A 21,796-nucleotide genomic window follows, 5' to 3' on the forward strand; every position below is an offset into this window, starting at 1 on the left:
TTATTGGAGTTTTCTCAATGGGTTTTAAAATACACCAACTGCTTTTCTCAGTCTGCAATAGAGCAAAAATAGTGTTATACTTGGATAACAGCAATTCACTTATGAGCAGTTACCCTCAGTATTTTGTTAAACAATTGTACAGCCTATACTTTCAACTTTCATATGATCTTAGGGGCATACCACTCCTTTGTTAAAATGAAGGCAGTTTTTTTTTTTTTTAGAAAAATGCTCCAGATTCTTTAAACATGCCTCTCCTATTTATGGGGAATATTAGCTATCTGTATGTTTGTAATGGTATGAAGTGCTCTACATATTCTACTATTCTTACATATTTACTATTAGGAACATACTTTTACCAATAGGACTCCTGTATAGAAAACATAAAGTAAAAAGATAAATAAATGCTTATGTTCTCAGGTGTTTGGTTTTACTAGTAATGCATGTGGAGTAGATCTACCAAATGTATCCACTGGAACAGATTAAATGAGTGCAATACATTTATTTTTACATTAATTGTATTCAAGCAAGTACAGACCTGGTCTGTTAAGAAATTAAGAACAAGAATGAAAAAGAACAGAAATTTAACTTGAATTATGAACCAAGATTACAGTTTTTTTTTCAGAATGAGGAGCTTCACTTCTCCTTGTGAGAAACTATGCTATGGTGACTGGTCTCAGAAGGCTACTACACATACAAGCACATGAATGGCTATAGCAAAATAACAAGTTGATGTTAACTGATATATGTTCTGATTAGAAATTACATATGTGTATTCATAGCCTCCCCCTTAATATGTCCTGATTGAAAAAAAGTCTCTATTATTTAGAAATTGATAAAGGTATTTCTCAGAGCAAGAAAACTAAAAAATCAGTCATCCATGACTTCTTTTTATGATAGCAATGGAAAGTAATATGGATTTTGCAAGGGCAGAAAGCATCCCATACATTTCAGAGGTCAAAAAAAGATCAGTCTTTAGTATGTAGGATTATACCAATCCTTTGTAAGTGGGATTTTACATCTAAAAGATGTCTTAAGGGTCAACACATATCAGAGGAATTCAGGCACGATGCTTCAGTTAGTAAATAATACTTGGGATCAAATAAAAATCATAATAATATGATCTTTCATAAAGATCAGCACATTTATAAAACTATTGAGCAGAGAAACTCTAATTATGAATGAAATGAAAAGTCTATTCTTCAGAATGTAAAAAGTATGTTATGCTTCCTGAGATATGGTAAAAGTTAAGGATGATGACTCAAACTTTAGAAAAGAGATCTCTTGCTGGCCCCTACTCCCAAACACCCCACACAGCTATCTGCCCGATGGTTGCTTCAGTGTCATGGTAGCACAGGTTGCTCAGGCAGGAGGTTTCCCTGTGTTTAAGTTTTGTCCCCATGCATTTGTAATAAGAGGCCTCTGTAAGTGATGCCCTGTTTGACAGTTGTAGATTTAGACTTCGGAGGTCTACTTTTTTCCCCCTAGTTTTTCTTATGGCACTACCTGAGGGAATTATAATAGCTATTCATCTGCAGATCCCTAGTGAAGCCTGGAAAATAAGCCAGTTCATCTCGGGCAGCTGTCTGTTATAGTTTTTTCAAGTTCACTTTACTTCCAAATACACAGTTGACTAAGATAAGTGTTAGCTAAAAGCTAGGGTATTAACATGATTACTTTGAAACATTAGGGGGAAATGATAGTCTTTATTTAAAACACAAGCTTAAAAAGAAATAAAGTGGATTTTCACTTTCATAGCAGAGTTTTAGATTTGAACTATAAATGTTTTTTTCTTTTTTTCTAGTCTAAAGATACTTAAGAATACTCTCAGAGTCTCTGCAATGAATGCTTTGGGTATGGCAGTGACAACCTTGTTGCTAAAATCTCGGATGACTTCCACTGTCAATCAAGAGAAGGGAGAGACAGCAGGCCAAGTGGTACCAGGTAGAACTCCAACAGGGAACTTCACTGAGGAGTTACAGAAATCGGAGAGCTGTTCAGTCCCAGGACTGGTGATTATGATTTGTTCCTGTTCCTTGCAGCTCATTTTGATTCAACAGTGGGTTATCTCCTTCCCCTCTTAATCCCATAGCACTTTGCTTGTGCCTGCCTCGTATTTACTCCTCCTATTTTACACTATAGCTGTTTGTGTATCTATCTTATCTTCTTTATTGAACTGGGACTCCTTGGAGAGGGAAAGATAACATTGAGCATATTTTTTTTTTAAATCTTCAACAACAAATACGTAGAAGGAAATAAAAAAAAGCACCTACTATACATTAGGCAAATACAACATGTTACTTCGAAAAGATTCAGTAACAAATTTATGTTGCCTGCCTTACTTTTAAATTAATTGAAATCTCATCCAAAATACACAGATGGAGACAAAATGTCATCTTTATTTTTGTTGAAAACTGGAGAATAGGATTTATGTGCAGCAACAATGGACTTCTTAGGCAAACTCTCCACCTGGTTACAGGTGCAGCTGGATAACCTAAGTTTTCCTTATGGGGAGTCCTACCCAAAGCACACATCACAGCAGAGAAGACCAGAAATGGTGCTGGCTGCAGATATTTACAGATCCCAAAGAGGACATGGGAAGGTGGGCTATACTCTACAGTCTGCTTTCTTTTCACAAATTCCCAGTGAGGTAATTTATGCCTCCCTCCCTCCCCAGGAAGGAGGGAGTGAGCAGGGGGCAGAGAAATACCAGGAACATTAATTACACTAACAAACATCTATCCATTCTCATATGATCATGAAGCAGGGGGAAAGGGGTTTGCCCAACATCAAAGTGTTTTTATACAACATCTCATTTAATACCTCAACATATATGAGGTTAATTCCTATCTTGATTTCATACATGAAGGAGGGAAAACTCATGTATATCAAGTAACTTGCCTTAAATCTCAAGAGCTGTAAATGCCAGATTCAATATTTGCACCAAAGTTTGTGCTCTTTGTTTGACATGGTGCACAGTGCATGGGTCAGACATGTTTGGTGAATGAACAATGAATAAAAAGAAACTGCATATATTTATGCAACTGTGATGGATCTCAAGAATTTTAGTGGTCTAATCTTTTTAAATGTGTCTTTATAAATTAATAAAGGATAACCCATTGTGCAGCACATGACAGTACAATGTCTGGGAATGTCCTCAAACTATTCTTCACTTATATATCACCTTAATAGTTGGCCAGTTCCAGAGGTAAAGAACCCACTGCAACCTTGATATTCTCCAAAACACCGGAAGTTTAGAATTTCTTTTTAAATGGCTAAGAACAGTAGTACATGAAAGTAGGCAAATCCTTGATAATGTTGTCAAATTATTTCTCAAAACCAGCCTACAATGTTTGGCAAAATCCACATTTTTCCTAAGTTGAGGAGGTGCACAGAAGTATATTGGACCAGAAGAATTACTGTAAAAGAGGATTCTGAATAGTTATGCTTTCTGAACTGAGAGAAGAAAGTCAAAGAGGCTTAAACTCAAGCAAGACCAATGCAGAATCCACATATAAGGCTTTCCTGAGAGCAAGGGTTGTTAAGGAGATACCACCACCACCCCTGGAAATCTCTAAAACCAGGATAAACAACCAGCTAAATTAGATACAATGCTTCTGTCAGCACAACGCTGGCCTGTGAACTTCCAAAACATAAAATATAATCATATATTCTTGCATTTAAGATCTTACACTGTTGTTTATATTCAGGATGCTTAATGATGTTGAAATATATGAAGGAGGAAATGATGTTTTGTACTATTCAGATATGCTCAAATTACCCAATGCAGTCTGATGTATATATTAGATATCCAATGAGAGTTTATTAACCAGGTGGATTGGCCAGCTAAGATGAATGACACAGTTGGATTCTGTTCCTCCTTCTACAAAGAAATTTTCTGGGATTGGAGGAAATCAGTCATTCTCTCCAGGTCTTTGTTTCTCCTCACTGTAGCTCATGACCTTATGAATGGAGGACCTGTGGGCTTCCACAGCACTGTGGCCCCACAATTCTGATTAACTGCTCTGGATCCAATTCATGCTGCCAATCAACCACATCAAAAGTTAAGGACACTGCATATCAAATAAGAAAGCTTGGTTTCTGTCACACTATGCCCACAAACCATCCTTAAGAGCTGTTCAAATCATTTAATTTCCCTGAGATTCCATTTCTAGCTTTTATTTTTCGATTCTAGTTCAAAAATTCTATGATTTTATAATAATGGCATACTGAGTTATCATTTCTGTTTATTTGCATTATCACATCTAATGTCTTTTGGGAAATATTAGTCTAAAATATCACTAAAATTACTTTGAAATATTTTAACAATAGTGAAACAAGATGCCTTTTTCAATGCAGAGTGTATCTTTATATTTTCTATCAAATAGAAGAATTTATCTCCAATGTCTAATAAATTTTTATTAGCTTTGTAAGTTACCTTATTAAAATATACCTTAATGTTAGTTACCCCTTCATTTGGAAAAATTTCTTGACTCTTTGGGACTGCTGGGGCTGACAGTCACACAATTAATGTTGTCGCACCAGTAATTTAGATAAACCATGTGGAGAATTGGTTTAAAAAGTTCAAACTCAGCCAAAGGTTTTGACTTACTCCCTAGAGACAAAAATGTGATTTTTCCCTTTTAAATAGAAAGGCTTTTTATCAACAAATATCTATACCAATACCTACTGATAGCAAAGTGATTTAACTAGTCATTTAACTAGTCAAGCTTTCAATGACAACTTTAGCATGATTAGAATTTGTAGATAAGGGAATAAATCAAACATGTATTGACTGGATGCCTGTAATCATTTGTATTTGATAGCTTTTGTCTGTCCATTCATTCATTCATTCAATAAACATGTATGGAATTCCACCTTGTGCCAGACAACTGTGAACTGAGAGTGAAAAGGAATAATGCAAGGTCCTTTCCCAGGACATATTTCTGATCTAACAGTATAAACATGTAAATAACTGTTAGTGACCTGTAAGAAAAGGAAAGCGTGTAAAATGATGCTGAGAAATAAGAAACAACAGACTTATATACCCTGCCACCACCAAAGACCACAGAGGTTAATGGAAGACTAAGAATGTAGAATGGCTGTAGTTAGTAAAAAAGAAAAATACAATTACAAAAATGAGCATACATACATGAAGGATATGGATGTGACTTTTAAAAATGGATAAGACTTTTTTTTTTGGTCAGTCTGATCATTTATTTATTTAATTAATTTATTTATTTTTTCTTTTATTATTCATATGTGCATACAAGGCTTGGGTCATTTCTCTCCCCCTGCCCCCACCCCCTCCCTTACCACCCACTCCGCCCTGGATAAGACTTTTTAAAATGTAAATTGAAATCATTGAAAGTTGAAACTCATGAGCTGGTAGAACATATACAGTAAAGAGAAAAGAAACTTGGAGTATAGAATGCAAAGGTCTAACATAGGCTTAAGCGGATCCATAGAAGATGTTTGGCAGTACCCTCCCTATACCCAGGAGATGCCAGTGGCACCCACTCCTCGCAGCTGTGAAGACAAATAGTGTCTTAGACGTTGCCAAGTGTCTTCAGGGGACAAAATCACTTAAGTTGAGAACCACTGCCATAAAGAATGCTTGAGAAACAAAAATTACTGCCCCATGTCACACATAGTTATGGGCACAAAAATCCTAAACAAAATAACAGAACATTAAATATAATTGCAAATAAAATGATAAAATGATTTTTCCTGAAATGCAAACACAGTTGCATATTTGAAAATCTTCATGTCATACTAATGAAGAAAAACTCTAACACGTGTGCATACAGAAGCCAGTGGCAGGCAGTTCTTTCCCCTTACTTGCTCCTTTAATTTATATCTTATAAGAATGCATCTGCACCATGAATCAGAAACTAAGCTTTAGGTGTGTTATGCCTGAGATAAGGCAAGGCCATTTATAATGTTTCAATCTCATTTAAGGACAGACTCTAGATTTATTTTAATAGCACAACAAATGTCCACTAAAATGCTGATTTATATTTTAAAAGCAATTAAAACAAGTTAAATTCAATTTATATTAATACAAAGAAAGAGTGTTTTTAAATAACTTCTTAATTTGGTGCTTGTACCATGCCACACTATGCTTTTTGAAACCAGCTGACCTTTACAGTTACCAGCCAAAGAAAAACACCAGTGCCTCATTAGTACACCCACATGAATTGAAATGTTCATTTGCAGTGACTTTAAAATGCATTGGATTTCCAAATTACCTCTATTATTTTTTATTTAACTTTGTGTATAAACAACTTTGAGGTTATTGTATGTTCAACCATTGAGCAAGCTGAATCTGTCGCATTATAATCACTACCAAATAATCACTTAAGGAAATCTAAAAGAAGAGATGCTAAGGTGAATGAGACTGAGGGAAGTGGGGTTTTTGTTTGTTGGCTTGCTCCATTCCACAAAGCAATCTCTAGTTCTACATCTTGGTAAACAAGTCAATGCTACCTTATTTTCAAACTCTTGATTTTCACGAATACTGATCTTATTCTTACTCAGTTTGTAAGATCCCAGTTAAAGGAAATCATAGAAAGCTCTTCTCCAAACATATTAATGTTTATAGAATGACAAAGAGTAATTAACTTCAATTAAAATATGAGATAAATGAATGTAAATGAGCTAGTGGGTTTAAAGTCTAACTTGTTATATTTGTCCAATAAGTATTATAAAAATAATAAGAATATTGTTATGCCTAACAATGGCCTAATTACTATACTAGACACTTAAATGTACCCATAATAATTACAATGATATTAATACTAGTACTCAGCTAAAGAGAAACAAACAGGTCTCTCCCTGTCAGATAAAGGAAGGGAAGGTTATCAGTGGCCATCTCCTGATTGTTACCTTGAATATCATGGAGTCCTTGATCCCTCCTTTTCCATAATATTAAATCTATACTAGGAATACCATTGCCAAATGAGCCAATCCAGAAATAAACATGGCCACATTTGAACGAAGAAGAACCTATGTGAAACTAGGGCTTGCCTTTGTGAATTTACACCTTTTGAGCAGAGGTCCCTACCCTGGGTGAAGCCTGTTTCAAAAGTCCAGATTTCATTGCCCTTGAGCAGCTGGCTGTGTACCTGAAGCCTTTACAGTTGTTGCCTGCCCAAGTCTTGTAGGAAGGGACTGATAAATGGAATCTGATCAATGATCCAACCCAGAAATCTCAATCAAACCTCCAGCACCAGTCCTGGGCACCCTCAGTAGGGATGTCATTTGTATACTCTCTTTTCTCTTATCACTTTATTCCCATCAGGAACAAACATTATTAAGGGTAAAAAATTAGTATGGTTTTGAAGGGTTAATGGGAAAACACAATTATAATAAATGCTTTTCTCCTGTGATCTTAAAGAAATAAAGAAAATGCTTGAATACATAAAATGCTCAATCATTTCAATAGCATGAATAGATAGGAAAAAAGTCAGGAAGAACAGTTAAAAGGTGTGGCACAGATGATCCTTTTAGTCTAAGATTTCCTTTTTAAAGCAGAATAAAAGGAAGCACTTTCTGGCCCCCATTCCGTTCCCAGTGTGGGCAGCAACTGAGTTCATAAACGAAAGTCCAATGCATAGTCACCGTCTGAACACCTGCTATATACCTCTCACTGTGCTACCTGCTTTAAAGGCATTATTTTATTTAATTCTCACAGCAACTTTTGTGGCTTTAGGAACTAACATTGTCTTAAATTTTACAGATGAGGAAAATCTTAGTAAGATTAAGTAACTTGCCCACAGTTACACAAATAGTACATCACAGAGCTGTGACTAAAACCCGTATCTCTTTGAATGCAGTGCACTTGACCCCATGATTCAATGCTGCAAAATAGCAGTCTGTAAGGCCTGGATATATATTTCAGTCTTTGCCTACAATCAATGAACTCCTTCAGGAAAGAATTTATTTCTCATTAATTTTTGTATCTCCAGAGCATGAAATAATGGCTGATACAGAACAGGAACTCAATGACTGTCAAATGATTAAGATGATGAATTAATAAATAAAGGAAGGAAGGAATTAATTTTAAAAGGAAACAGAAAGTTGAAGTTAGTGTACAAAGATAATTCAACACCAAGACTACTATTCTTATGATTAGTTGTGTGCTCCTCCATTTCAATTATAGTAACATATGAGTATTTTATGATAAGCACCATTTTTACATCAGAATTAAATGAAGTGCTTTCGAAAATATGTACTTTACCCAGGGGTTTAAATGAATGATTGAAATTCCGTAACAGAACATGACACAACCAAAGCAGCATATAGTCATATGTTTCCTGTAATAAGCTACTTGAAGTGTTCTAATAGGTTACAATTTTGTAATCTAGGCATGAGAGGAAGATCTGTGCTTTTGACAATATTCAACATAAGCACTTCAGTTGGCTCTGTATAAAAGACAAACCCCTCTTTCTTTCCTTATCAGTAAGCAGACAGTCTTAACTGTTACCTTCACATGCTCTGCCATCTTTCTTCAGCTTCTGGCCAGCTTGACATTTGCAGTAATAACTGCCAACTGTATTATAGCACTGGTCCTGACAGCCACCATTGTCGAAAGTGCATTCATTTATATCTGCAATTGAATAGTTAAATAGGATCAGTCTCCTGAAACTAAACACACAGATAGAAACTTCAGTGGATCTCCTAAAGGAAACATCAGAGTAAACATCATTCTTTGACCACAGATTAAATGAGATAAAACAACATGTCATTTTAATCAGAGCTAATGCACTCTGTTTGATGTAAAGAAAGAGGTGAGTTATAATCTTTGAGATCTGAAACATTAATTTTGAACAGTGAACTCAGGAGTTTTAGAATTTTACAGATTTTGGGAAGTGGGTAAAACAGATTGAGAAATCCCACATCCAAGTAATCATTTCAGGATGAGATTGAGAACAAACAGAGAAACTAAAATGTGGGCACTAGGTCACCTATTCATCCATTAAATGTGCTGTTTTGGCTTCTCAAATAATTACTGAGCAACTGCTGCTGCATATTTGGTGACATGCCAGACCGTGGGAGGAGGTAAGGGTAGTTCTATGGTTTGTTTCCATATAAGTACCACATGCTAACCGATTGCACCACTGGAGTTGCTGTGGTTTATTTCCAAATGTTAACGTCTATTTGGAGTTGATTTGGTTATACTGGTGTACTCGATATGCCCAATGCTAAACCTGTGACCCAAGCCATCTTTATAGACAGAGCTCAACCTTATATATTTTCCCTACCCAGCTGACATCTCATAAGTATTCCAGCCTACCAGAAGGCTTCCTAGTGGCCTGTGAGCCCTTGTTACTACAGCTCTGCTCAAATGAGGCACCTCTACTACATGTTGACTACCTGGCTTAAGAGAGTCTTGCCCCATGAGGTGAATGTAGTTGGGAGAGCAAGGACAGGCATTCAGGTAAGTATGGGAGAGAGAAGAAGAGGGGACAGAGAGGGAAGGAGAAAGGGAATGAAAATGGGCCAGTGAGTAACTGCAGAAGAATAGTAAAAACATAAGCAAAGAGGAGCTGTGTCCCCAAACTACAACCATGAGAGCAGGAAACAACTAAGACTGAAGGAATGAGGAGGAAACAGGCAGCAAGCTGCAGTGCACTCCACTGGGCAGCATCAATTTTGTCTACTGCTGAATACATGCATATATGTATAGTCCTTGAGACTGCTTCTGCTTGCTTTTGACTTTTCATTGAAGTGTGTCAAACACCCAGAAAAGTATGCAATTCTTAAGTATACACTCTGATGTTTTTGCAGAAATAAAATGTACAAATGTAGAATTTTTTGCAAGTGCCAGAGATCCAACTCAGGGCCTTGTGAATGCTGAGCAAGTGTCCTGGTAGTGAGCTGCATCCCTAGGTTACCAATGTAATTTTTTTGGTGGGACTGGAGTTTGAACTCAGGGCTTTGCTTTTACAAAGCAGGCACTCTACTGCTTGAGCCACACCTCCAGTCCAACAATGCAATCTTAATGCAGAGCTAGAACTCCTGACTGGTGCCCGAGAAACCCTCTGCCTGGCTGAGTAACAACCAGTTATTCTGGTACTACCAGTACTAACAGTAACAGTAACAACTGTCCTGATCTTTAACACTGTAGGTTAGTTTTGCCTTTGTGCAATATACATACATATATATATATGTATGATCTCCATATATATATATAATTATGCTATGAATTTTTGTGTCTGCATCTAGCTTCTTTCATTTGTCATTCTGTTTATGAGATGTTTCTATGTGGTTGTACAGTCTATTCAATGAATATAGCACACTATTTATTAATCCACCTCACAGATGATGGAAAACTGGATATTTTCTCACACACATCTTCAATGAACTTACATATGCATTTCTGTTGGGTAATATATCTTAGACTGGAATTTCTGGGTCAGGAGGTATGGCATGTTCTACTTTAGTAGTGACAGCCAAGTAGTCTTCTAAAGAGATTATTCTAATTTTCACTCCCAACAGCTGTGCATTGGAGACCAGATGCTACTTATTCTTGCCAACATTTGGGATGTTGTTTTTTTTTCATTTCAGCTCTTCTGAGAATTTTATAATAGTGTCATGTTGTGACTTTAATTTGCATTTTCCTGATTATTAATTAGGTTAAGCACATTTTCATGTTATTGGCCATTTGGATGACATTTGTTGAAATTCTTGTTCAAATATTTTGCTCATTTATTCAATTCTTAAAATGTTGGTTATTTTATTTGTTAATCTTTAAGTACAGTGTTAACAGAAGTGGTAGCAATGGTTGTCTTCATCTTCCTTCAGGTCACGAAATGATAGCTCTATCTTTTCATTGTAGTTATAATGTGTTCTGCAAGGTTGGAGATATATCTATATTTCTATGTATCTAGAGATATTAGTTTTATTAGATTAAGAAAATTCCTTTCCACTCCTTGTTTCCTACAGATTTATATTATAAATAGGTGGTAAGTTTTATTTATTGCTTTTTCTAAATAAAAAGGTAATTATGTTTTTTCTTATTAATTCTGTAATGTGACAAGTAACACTGATTAATGTAGGCATCTCTGAGGTGATACACTATCTTTTTTTATGTATTTCTGGATTCAGTTAGTCAATGTTTTGTTTAGGATTTTTTTGGTTATGTTTATTTGTGTGCACTTTTTCTTTTTTGTAATATTCTTAGTAGGTTTGGGCACCCCTGTTGTAGTGGATACAAAAAACAATTTGGAAGTTTTTCTTCTTTTCCTCTTCTCTGAAACGGAATAGAATATGTGTAAGATTGATGTCATTTCTGACTTCAGTGTTTAGATGAGTTCCTTTTTATAACATGTGGGGCCTGTGATTCTGTGCACGTGTGTGTGTGATATCGTATGTCTGCAATGACTTAATAATAAATTCATTTTACTTACTACCTATGAGAATATTCAGTTTTACATGTAGATACATTGGAGAAATTATGTATTTCAAGAGATTTTTGATTTTTCCATTTCATATTAATGTTCAAATATATTTCTATTAGGTTCTTCACAATATTTTCATAGTATCTTTTAAATATCTATCCAATTTCTAGTTAGGTCCCCTTCCCTACTCTTGAAATTCATAATAGGTGCCTTTTCTTTTCCTTTCTTTTCTTCTTTTTTTTGGCAGCACTGGGATTTGAATTCAGGATCTCATTCTTGCTAGGCAGCCACTCTACCACTTGAGCCATTCTACCATCCCTTTTTTGTGATGGTTTTTTTCAAGATAGGATCTCCTGAATTATTTGCATGGGCTAGCTTCAAACTGTGATCTTTCTGATCTCTGCCCCTTGAGTAGCTCGGATTAGAAGCAGGAGCCACCAGGGCCTGGCTATTTTTGTTCTTTATCAAATTTCTCAGGCATATATCAATCTTATCTGTGTATCTAGCTCTCTATCATTTGTCTATGTATCTATCTATCATATATCTATCATATATCTATCCATCTATGTATTTTAGCTATCATCTACCTGCTTTACTGTTTTTCAAGAAAAATTTATTTTCCCATTTAACTAATTTGTGCTTTGATTTTTATCATTGCCTGCCTGTTTCTTTGGAGTTCAAGGCAGAATTTAGATCATGCTTTTTATCCTTCTTTTAAAATATTTCTGGTTGTCTCTGCATGTATAACAAATTACTAAGTGGTTTAAAAGCATAGTCTTTCACATATCTAGGGATTGAAGCACTCAGCTAAGTGATCTTCACTTGTGGTCCCACAGATGGTAGAAGTCAGTGGCAGCTGAGACTGGACTTGCATTCAGGGTTTGCACTTACATGTTGGGATTTGGGCTGAGGTGTTTGGGACATCTACTTGGCTGGCTGGGTGTTTCCCTGTCTCTGTACATAGCCTCTCTACAGGCCAGGCCTAGCATTAGCTTTCTGCTTGCTTGGTGGTCTTGAAGTTGAGACATTGTATATGTTGGCTATGATTCCCCAAGGAGACTATTCTAAGAGATCCAAATAGAAGCTCCAAGGCTGCTTCTTCTTCTTCTTCTTCTTCTTCTTATTGCACTATCGTTATTAGTTATCTATTTTCCTAAAAATAAAGTATTAGTGCATCCCACAGTTTTTGGTACATTTAAAATATTCAATTCAAAAATATTTCCTAATCTATGTTAACATTTCTTTTTGGATTATTTTGTCGTATATTTTGGATGGTTTCTAAACATTTGAGAAACTTCCAATTTCTTATTATTATGAATTGTAAATTAATTCCAAGGTAAATAGAAAATATACTCTGTATAAGTTCAATTCCTTAAAATTTGTTAAAACTTGCTATATATTTCAGTACATGGTGAATTTTGGTTGAAATATTTATACACATATTTCAAATATTTATAAATATGTATATTTAATTAATTTCAGTTTGTTAATCATGTTTTTCATATCTGTGTGTCTCTAAGGATTTCCGTATATTTTTCTACAGTTAGTTAAAGAGGCAGAGTAAAATCTCTTTATCTGATTTTGACTTTCTAGTCCTTTTATTACTAAAATTTTTCTTTTGTGTAATTTGAAGCTCTATTAGGAGGGGCATACAAATTCAGAACTGCTATATCTTCCTTACCAGATATAACCTTTGCTTTTATAAAATATGCTTCTTAGGTCTAGCGATGCTTCTTTCATTAAAGGTGACTTTTTGTGACATTAGTAGACCTACGTCAATTTTCTTTTGGCTAGCATTTGCATGAAATTTCATTTCTTAAATTTAATTTTAATTGTTCATTCAAATATTTGAAAAATTCATATATACATTATCTTAACATATTCTTTTAACAGTGGTATTACAAAATTCACTTTTAACATAGTTACTGGAATATTCAGATTAAATTTACTACTTCACTATTCTTCTAAATTTCTCATACATTTTATGTTACATTTATGCTCCATTATTGCCTCCTTTTAAATTTATTATTTTAGTGTTCTATTTTCAGTCTTTATGGGATTGTCAGTTATTTGTTATTATTCTTTCAGGGGTTATCCTAGATATTACAAATCTATTATTAAATTCTAATATAAATTAGTACTTCAACCACTTCCAGACATTGCTAGAACTTTATACTTTAACTCTGTAAGCTTGAACTTCTTATCATGGTTATCATGAATTTTAATTTCAAAATTTTGAATTCCATAGACTTTATTGTTATTTTATATAATAAATAGTGATTTAAACTTATCCTTATATGTGCCTTTTCTGGTCCTTATTATTGCTTCGTGCAATAATTCTGTGCCTCTTTTTGGAACCATGTTCCTTTTGCCTGAAAACTAATCTTAGTGGCTCTTCTCATATATATCAGCAGGCAAGAAGTTTTTATGTTTTGTTTGCCAGGAAACGATGTGTGTTCAACTGAATGTTTACATAAAATTTTTATTTTAAAATGCCTTGGGATGTATAGGAACATTTCAAACAGAAGACAGAATTCTTCAGTAACCCATATATCCCATATTTCTTTAGTGTAATTACTTTGTAGTAGTGTGGCACATTTGTTATAAGTAATGAGTCAATCAACATTGATACCTAATTATTAAATAGTTCACATTTTATTCAGACTTCCTTAGTTTTTACACAGTGTCCTTTATCTGTCCCAGGAGTCCTTGCAGGAAGTCATACTTCATTTAGTCATCATATTTCCTTAGGCTTCTGTTGGTTGTATGTTTTTCAGACTTTTTTTTTGTTTGATGAGCTTGAAACCTCTGAGAAACACTTCGTAGAATAATGTTCAGTTTGACGTTTATGATGTTTTTCTTTTTGCACAGGTGTTGTGTATTTTGAGGATGAAGACCACAGAGGTAAAATGCCATTCATGTGAACATGACTTAGCACTGTAGATGTTGACCTTGATCCTTGGCTGATGTAGCACTTCTCAGGTTTTCCCACTTTAGAGTAATGAGGTTATTCTATTTTTCTTCCCTTTTCACACTGTACAATTTGTAGCAAAGTCATTATGCATAGCCCCACTTCAGGAACAGAGTTAATAATTTCCCTTTCCTTTAGGATGGGGTATCTAATAAATTATTTGGAACCCTTCCACACATGAGATTTCCTATTCTGCATTTATTACATGTTAAGTTTTGAAGAGTATTTTCAATGAAATAGAATTCTAGGTTGGCAGTTAGCTTGTATGAGCATTTCAAAAGTCATTTGACTATCATTTAAACTTCCTTTCGAAAATAACATAGCTGACTTTCTCTTCTGTTTTAAAGAGTTTCTCTTTGTTTTTGTTCCTCACATATTTTACTATGATGTGTTTTTCTTTGTAGTTTTCCTCCATGGAATTTGTCATGCATCTTGATTTTGTGGTTGATATTTTTCTTTAAACTTTAGAGAAATTATTGCCACCATTACTTATTCAAATATTGCTTTTGCCTCATTTTCTCTGTCTTCTCCTCTTATTACTTTCATATGCATGCTTGTGAGACCTATTATCTATACATCATTTGTCTCAATCTATTCTCTGTTTTATTATGTATGTATTTTTGTTCTCAACTTTGGTCTAGGTATATTCAACTGACCTGTCTTCCAGGGCATCAATTGGATAATCAGTTGTTTAATATGCATTATTAATCTCATCTACTATTCTCTAATTATCCTTTCAGTATATGCAGTTGATTTGATTTATAAATTATACTTTTCAGGTGCAATTTTCTGTCTTGTTGTCATTTTCTTGTTTTTATGGAACCACTCTTTGTATTGATGTTTTGCTTGTTTTGGGCAGTAGTGGGGTTTGAACTCAGGGCCTTGTGCTTGCTAAGCAGGTGCTCTGTCACTTGAGTCATGCCTCCAGTCCTTTTGCTTTTTTTTTTTTTTCAAATTAGGTCTCAGTTTTATTCCTGGGTGGGCCTAGACTGGGATCTTCCTAATTTGCACTTACCATGTAGTTGATATTGCAAGCATACACCACCACACCCAGCTTTTACTGATTGAGATAGGGGTCTCACTGTTTGCCTAGACTGGCCTCAAACCACGATCCTCCTGCTATCTATTTCCTGAGGAGCTAATATTACAGGCATGATCCATCATGACTGGTTCTTATTATTTTATGATAATGGAGTTGGACTTTTGTAAGCATTTCTCACTTGGAGACTGTTTCAATATTGAGCATTAGTAGACTGCACTGAAGAATTGATGCGAGCGGAAAAGTTCTCACTTTGGTAGCATGCTATTTATTTTCAGACATGTGCACTGTAGCTACCAACGGGTTACTTCCTGGACAGAAACTTTTTCACCAGTGAGCAGTGCCCATGCCGATGGTGTATGGGAAGGTGAATTGAGCACAACCTTCAACAAGTCTCAACAGTACTTCAGCTTCCAGTGAATCTCCTAACCATCCCGATGTGTAGGTTCTTGCCCACCATTTCTGGTCAGCAACATCTCAGAAAACTGTCCTGCCATCCAATGGGCCATAACCATACCCTTTCTAGTGGGACTTGAATTTCAACCTGGCTTGGGGATAAGAAAGATGCTTCCAAGCTTATTCCTTTCTTGGGTATTCCTTTTCAGTCCTAGACATAATGGTTGTTCTACACATCTGCCTTTCCTATAGTCTTCAATGTTATCTTTACCTCTCTTAGCATTTTCAACCCACTTTCTCATTGATAATTCTTCGGAGTATTTTTTTCTCTGACTAAATCCCTGCTGTAGTTTTTTGTCTTATTGGACCTTGGCTGGTATGCCTTCCTGTCAGTATCATGATCCCTCAAATTTTCATTTATATATTAATTTTGAGCCCATTTGTTTTCCAAGTCGAGTGATATTGCTCACTACTCTGTATGTCTTCACTCCTTATTAGAGATACTTTATTTTTACCCATTTCATCTGTTTCCACTCTGTCTTACAAATCAACTCTTCAAACAAAAAACTTACCTCATTGACCTTGACTTTACTGGCTGCCATGATATTCTCTGACTTATTAAGATGAATCATGTTATATATCTAACTTTTCAGGCTGTTTTAAGCAAGGCCACTGGTCTGATACTATTTAAGCCATCAAAGCCAAAAAAAGGTCTATTTGCACTACTTCTTAATCTTTTTTACTTTTCCTTACATTATTCCAAGGAATGTTCCATTAACTGAGTCTTTATGTGTTTATTTACTTTTCTTATACCTGATTCATTCAACAAGCTAGTTCATTACTCATAAACATAAAGTAATTAACAAAAAATGTAAGACTTTATAATTAAATACTGTGAATTAGAATTTTCAAAACAGAAGTAATATTTGTGCTATAGAATATCAAAGAGAAAACTATCAATAAGTGTTGACTTCCAAAGGGATATTGAGGGTATAAGTTTACACATAAGTTTGTATATTATTTTCTAAGCATAATTTGTTGAAAGAGGAGATATGTTGTAATATGTCATGTGATGCCACTCTTGAAGATCCACCCAAAAATACATTCCAAAGAAATCAGATTGTTTTAGATATTTTCCAAACATACAATCATGCAAACCTTATAATCATGGATAGTATCATATGAAATTATGCTTATTCAAAAAAATATGACCATCAAAAAGAAAACTAAGAGTTATATATGCATAATACATACATATATAATACATATATATTTATATATATTCACACACATATTAAACAAAAACTTTTGTAGCAGCTTAAGTTTCACCAATATGGGAATAATAAAATAAATTAAATGCATTACTTCAGTATAGTCTCTGACACTGATTTTTTTTTAAAAACTGCCAAATTTTTCTTCATCAGTTTCTTACTGATGAACTGTAAACATAAGATCAAATGTATGGCAAATTATTTCAATGGAAATCTAAGACAATGTGGCCCAGTCAAATTGCTTCTGCTTGGTTTTACCTGAGTAGAGAATTTTAAAAACAGAGGCAATGCTTGGTTTTCATAGCCTTGAACATAGCTTTGGGGAATAAATTATACTCTTAGATCAAACACATGCTTTCTACATCCCCACAGCCTATTAATCTTTCACAATGAACAATTTCACTCACTTCTTTGACTGGCTTTAATTTTATTCATCTGGTCTAAAAGATTTGGTCATGTCTTTCAGGATTCACTGAGCTGCCTTGAAGCAGGTCTGGGCAGGGAGCAAGGAAGCTGAGGATGAGGACACCTGAGCATATCATACCCAATTCTATGAGTGAAAACCTACTTAAATCTCTTTTTACATATTGGGTAGCTTTCAACTTAGACTTTTTTTGAATAAAGTAACTGTTTTATTTTTAAAATATTTGAAAAGTCCCTTCTTTGAGATTGCTATCTCTGATTATTGGAGAGTCAAATGCAAGGCCCCTTACTCAAGGAATATGGATAAGTATATCTGTGAAAGTTAAAATGAGAGAAAACTATTAATAAAGATATCCAGCTTTAAACTGAAAGTGTTAAATATTATGTGTAGTGGTTTCTTTCAACAAAATTTCTGTACTATAAACCTAATAACTGTGCTCATTATCAACAAGTATAAAACCATATTTGGTCCCTTTCTTTCACAAAAATTGCACACTGACTGCTAATATTGGATTTATCAATATTGGCTTTGTTGGTCAAAATGATTATTATATGAAAATGACACAAAAAGGACTTAAAGTATCTTTTACTCAGGAAAACATTAGTAATACACAAAACAGCTGAAGATATTTCATACATATATTTCATATTTTGGGAACTAGAATAATATCAGGAATAAAGAGCATAAATGGAAAGAAATACATCCTCACATAACTTTATTTATGTGAAGGCACATGCCCTTATTCCAGCAATGGTGGGAATCACATATAGGAAGATCATTGTCGAGACCAGCCCAGGCATAAAGCTAACACAAGACCTCATCTCAAAAATAACCAGAACAAAAGGAGATGGAGGTGTGGCTCAAGCTATAGAGTGCCTACTTAGCAAGCATGAAGCCCTAAGTTTAAACCCCAGTATATCTAAAAAATTTTAGAAGTCCATAAAAGAAAAAAATTAATTGAAATTCTGGAAATGAAAGCTCAACAGCTCAAATAAAACACTTAGTTGAGAGCTTAACTAACAGACTGGAACAAGATGAAATAGAGTAACAGGGCTTGAAGATAATTTAGAGGAATAAAAACAGTCAGATAAAACAAATTAAAAATATTAAGAAAGTATGAATGGAACATGCAAAATGTCTAGAAAGCTATTAAAAGACCAAACCTGTGAATCACAGGTATAAAAGAAGAGAAGAGGTCCAAACTATAAGCAAAGATAACATATCCAGTAAAATAATAGCAGAAAAATTCCCCAGTCTTCAGAAAGAAAAGGTTATCCCCAGCTACAGGAGACTTTTAAGACTCCAACAGACAAGATCAAAAAAGGTCTTCCCCAAGTTATATTATAGCCAATATACTGAATATACAGAACAAAGAAATATAGATGGGTGCAAGAGAAGCAACAAATCACTTATAAAGGCAAATCCATTAAAATAATAGCAGATTTCTAAAAAAAATAAAACCTCAAAAGGCAAAAAAAAGTATGGAATGATAAATTCCAAGGCCTGAGAGAAAATAGCTGTCAACTTGGATTACTATATCTAGCAAAGTTATCCTTCATAATTTAAAGAGAAATAAAACTTTCCATGAAAAATAGAAACTAAAATAATCTATGACTACTGTGCTAGCACTTCAGAAGATACTTAAAAGAATCCTAAACTCAGATAGGGAAGATAAATGCTACCAAGGAAAATATAGGAAAGCATAAATCTCGCTAGGTAAGTAGATAATCTAATGAGAATTAGGAAAAAACCAAACATCACACAAAAAGAACCCCAACAAAATGGCAGGAAATATTACATGCACCCTTCAATAATAATGCTTAATGTTAACAGAGCCAGAAAGTAAGCAGGAGTCATATCTGATAAAACAGACTTCAATCTAAAATTAGTCAGAAGAGATACAAAAGGTCACTTCATTTTGGTAAAGGAAACAATCCATCAAGAGGAACTAATAGCTTAAACATATACACACCAAATGTCAGCATATACAATTTCATAAAAAACACTATTGGACATAAATACACAGATAGACTCCAATACGACAACTCTTCCAGAGATAGATCATCCAAAAAAATATTCACAAACTTCAGAATTAAATGATGCTATACAGCAAATGGTCTTAACAGACACCTATAGAATATTTCACTCAAGAGCTGCACAATACAAATTCTTCTCAGGATTCTTCTCAGATCATATTTTAGGATATAAAGTAAGTATCAACAAAAACAAGAAAGCTGGGACACTCCCCTGTGTCTTATCAGACCTCGATAGAATAAAACTAGATATCAATAGCAAAAGAAACTACAGAAAATATGCTGTTGAATGACCAGTGAGTAATAAAAGAAATAAGAGAAAGAAATAAAAAAATTCCTAGAATCAAATGAAAATGAAAATGCAACTTACTATAACCTTTGAAAGACAGCAAAGACAGTGATAAGAGGAAAGCTTATAGCTATGAGCTATTTTTTAATAAGACTAGTCTCAAATAAATGATCTAATGATGCATCTCAAGCTCTTAGAAAAACAAGAGCAAATGGAACCCAAAATTACTAGGTAGAAATTAATAAAGATTAAGGCAGATATTAATGAAATGGCACTTGAAAAAACAATATAAAAATCAATAAAACAAAAAGTTGGTTCTTTGAAAACACAAAGAAGATTGGTGGAACTTTAGCGAAACTAATCAAAAGAAGAGTGGGGAAGACCCACAGGAATAACATCTTTTGTTGAAAAAGGCCGTGTCATAAGAAATAACAAGAAAATTCAGAGCATCATTGGGGAATACTTTGAAAACATATTCTAATAAACTGAAAATACAAGAAGAAATGGATAAATTTCTAGATGCATATGACCTATCAAAATTGAACAAAGAGGCTATAAACCAACTAAACAGAGCTAAAACAGTTCAATATAACAGAATAAAGCAGTGATAAAGAGTCTCCCAACAAAGAAAGTCCCCAGACCAGATGGATTCACTGTCAAATTTTACCAGGCCTTAAAAGAATAAACTAAAACTAATTCTCTTTAAGCTATTCTATAAAATAGAAAGGGAGGGAATAGTACCAAATTCATAAGCCAGTATTACCCTGATACCAAAACTGGATAAGGACACAACAACAAAAAGAAAATTACAAACCAATTTTCCTGATGAACACAGGTACAAAAATATTCAATAAACCATCTGCAATCCAAATTTAGCAACACATTAAAAGATCACATATAATAACCAAGTTGGTTTCAATCCAGCAATCAATGATGGTTCATAGTATACAAGTCAATAAATGAAATGCAGCACACAAACAAAATCAGGGGCAAAAGCCACACGAGGAACCCAATAGATGCAGGAAGAAAAACTTTGACAAAATTCAGCATCCTTTTATGATAAAGCTCTGAAGAAATTAAGAACAAATAAACATACTTCAACATAACAAAGGATATATATATATAACTATATATATATATATGACAAACCTATAGCCAACATCATACTGAATGTGGAAAAACTGAAAACATTTCCTCTAAATTTAGAATGACACAGGGTGTCCATTCTCTCCACTCAGGCTAATTCCTAGCCAGAGCAATAACGCAAGAGAAATAAATAAAAGGGATACAAATAGAAAGGAAGAAGTCAAAATATCCATATTTGCAGATGATACGATCATACACTTACAAGACCCTAAAGACTATGAAAAAGAACTCTTAAATTTTATGGAAAAGTAGCAGGATACAAAATCAAAGTACTAAAATCAGCAACTTTTCTAAAAACTAATAATGGACTCTCTGAGTGAGAAATCAGGAAAATAATTCAATTTACAAGATCCTCAAAAACACTTATGAATAAATTTAACTAAAATGGTGAAAGACCTCTGCAATGAAAATTATTAAACACTGAAGAAAGAAATCAAAGAAGACTCTAGAAGATTGAAAGACCTCTTATGTTCTTTGATTGTCAGACTCAATATGACTAAAATAGCTATACCATCAAAATCAAACTGTAGATTTAATATAATTTCTATCAAAATCCCAATGTCATTCTTCACAGAAATAAAGAAAGCAATCCTAACATTCATACAGAAGCATAAAAAACCCTGACTATCCAAGGTAAACTTGAGCAAAAAAGAGCAGTTACACTATATAGCTTTAATTACAAACACAGCATTGTACTGGCACAAAAAAAGAACACAGACCAATGAAAAAGAAGACCCAGAAATAAGCCCATGTGGCTACAGCCATCTGATTTTTAATAAAAGAGCCAAAAACATAGGTTGAAAAAAAGTCTCTTCAACAAATGGT

General features: G+C 34.2%; 1 protein-coding gene across 7 annotated transcripts in view; it reads right to left on the minus strand.

The window, feature by feature from the left end:
• LOC109679873 (uncharacterized) overlaps window positions 1-21,796 on the minus strand; it is a 518,055-nt gene that overhangs the window by 125,517 nt on the left and 370,742 nt on the right. For all 7 annotated transcript variants that reach the window (XR_012448046.1, XM_074073834.1, XM_074073833.1 and 4 more), the window contains one exon: window positions 8,486-8,608. Coding sequence is in view for 6 of the 7 variants with exons in the window: in XM_074073834.1 (XP_073929935.1) it covers window positions 8,486-8,608 (123 nt within the window). In the remaining variant the exon portion in view is untranslated. The remainder of the gene's footprint in view (window positions 1-8,485; window positions 8,609-21,796) is intronic.

The sequence above is a fragment of the Castor canadensis genome, chromosome 5 (assembly GCF_047511655.1).
Source record: "Castor canadensis chromosome 5, mCasCan1.hap1v2, whole genome shotgun sequence".
In the NCBI taxonomy this organism is placed as follows: domain Eukaryota; kingdom Metazoa; phylum Chordata; class Mammalia; order Rodentia; family Castoridae; genus Castor; species Castor canadensis.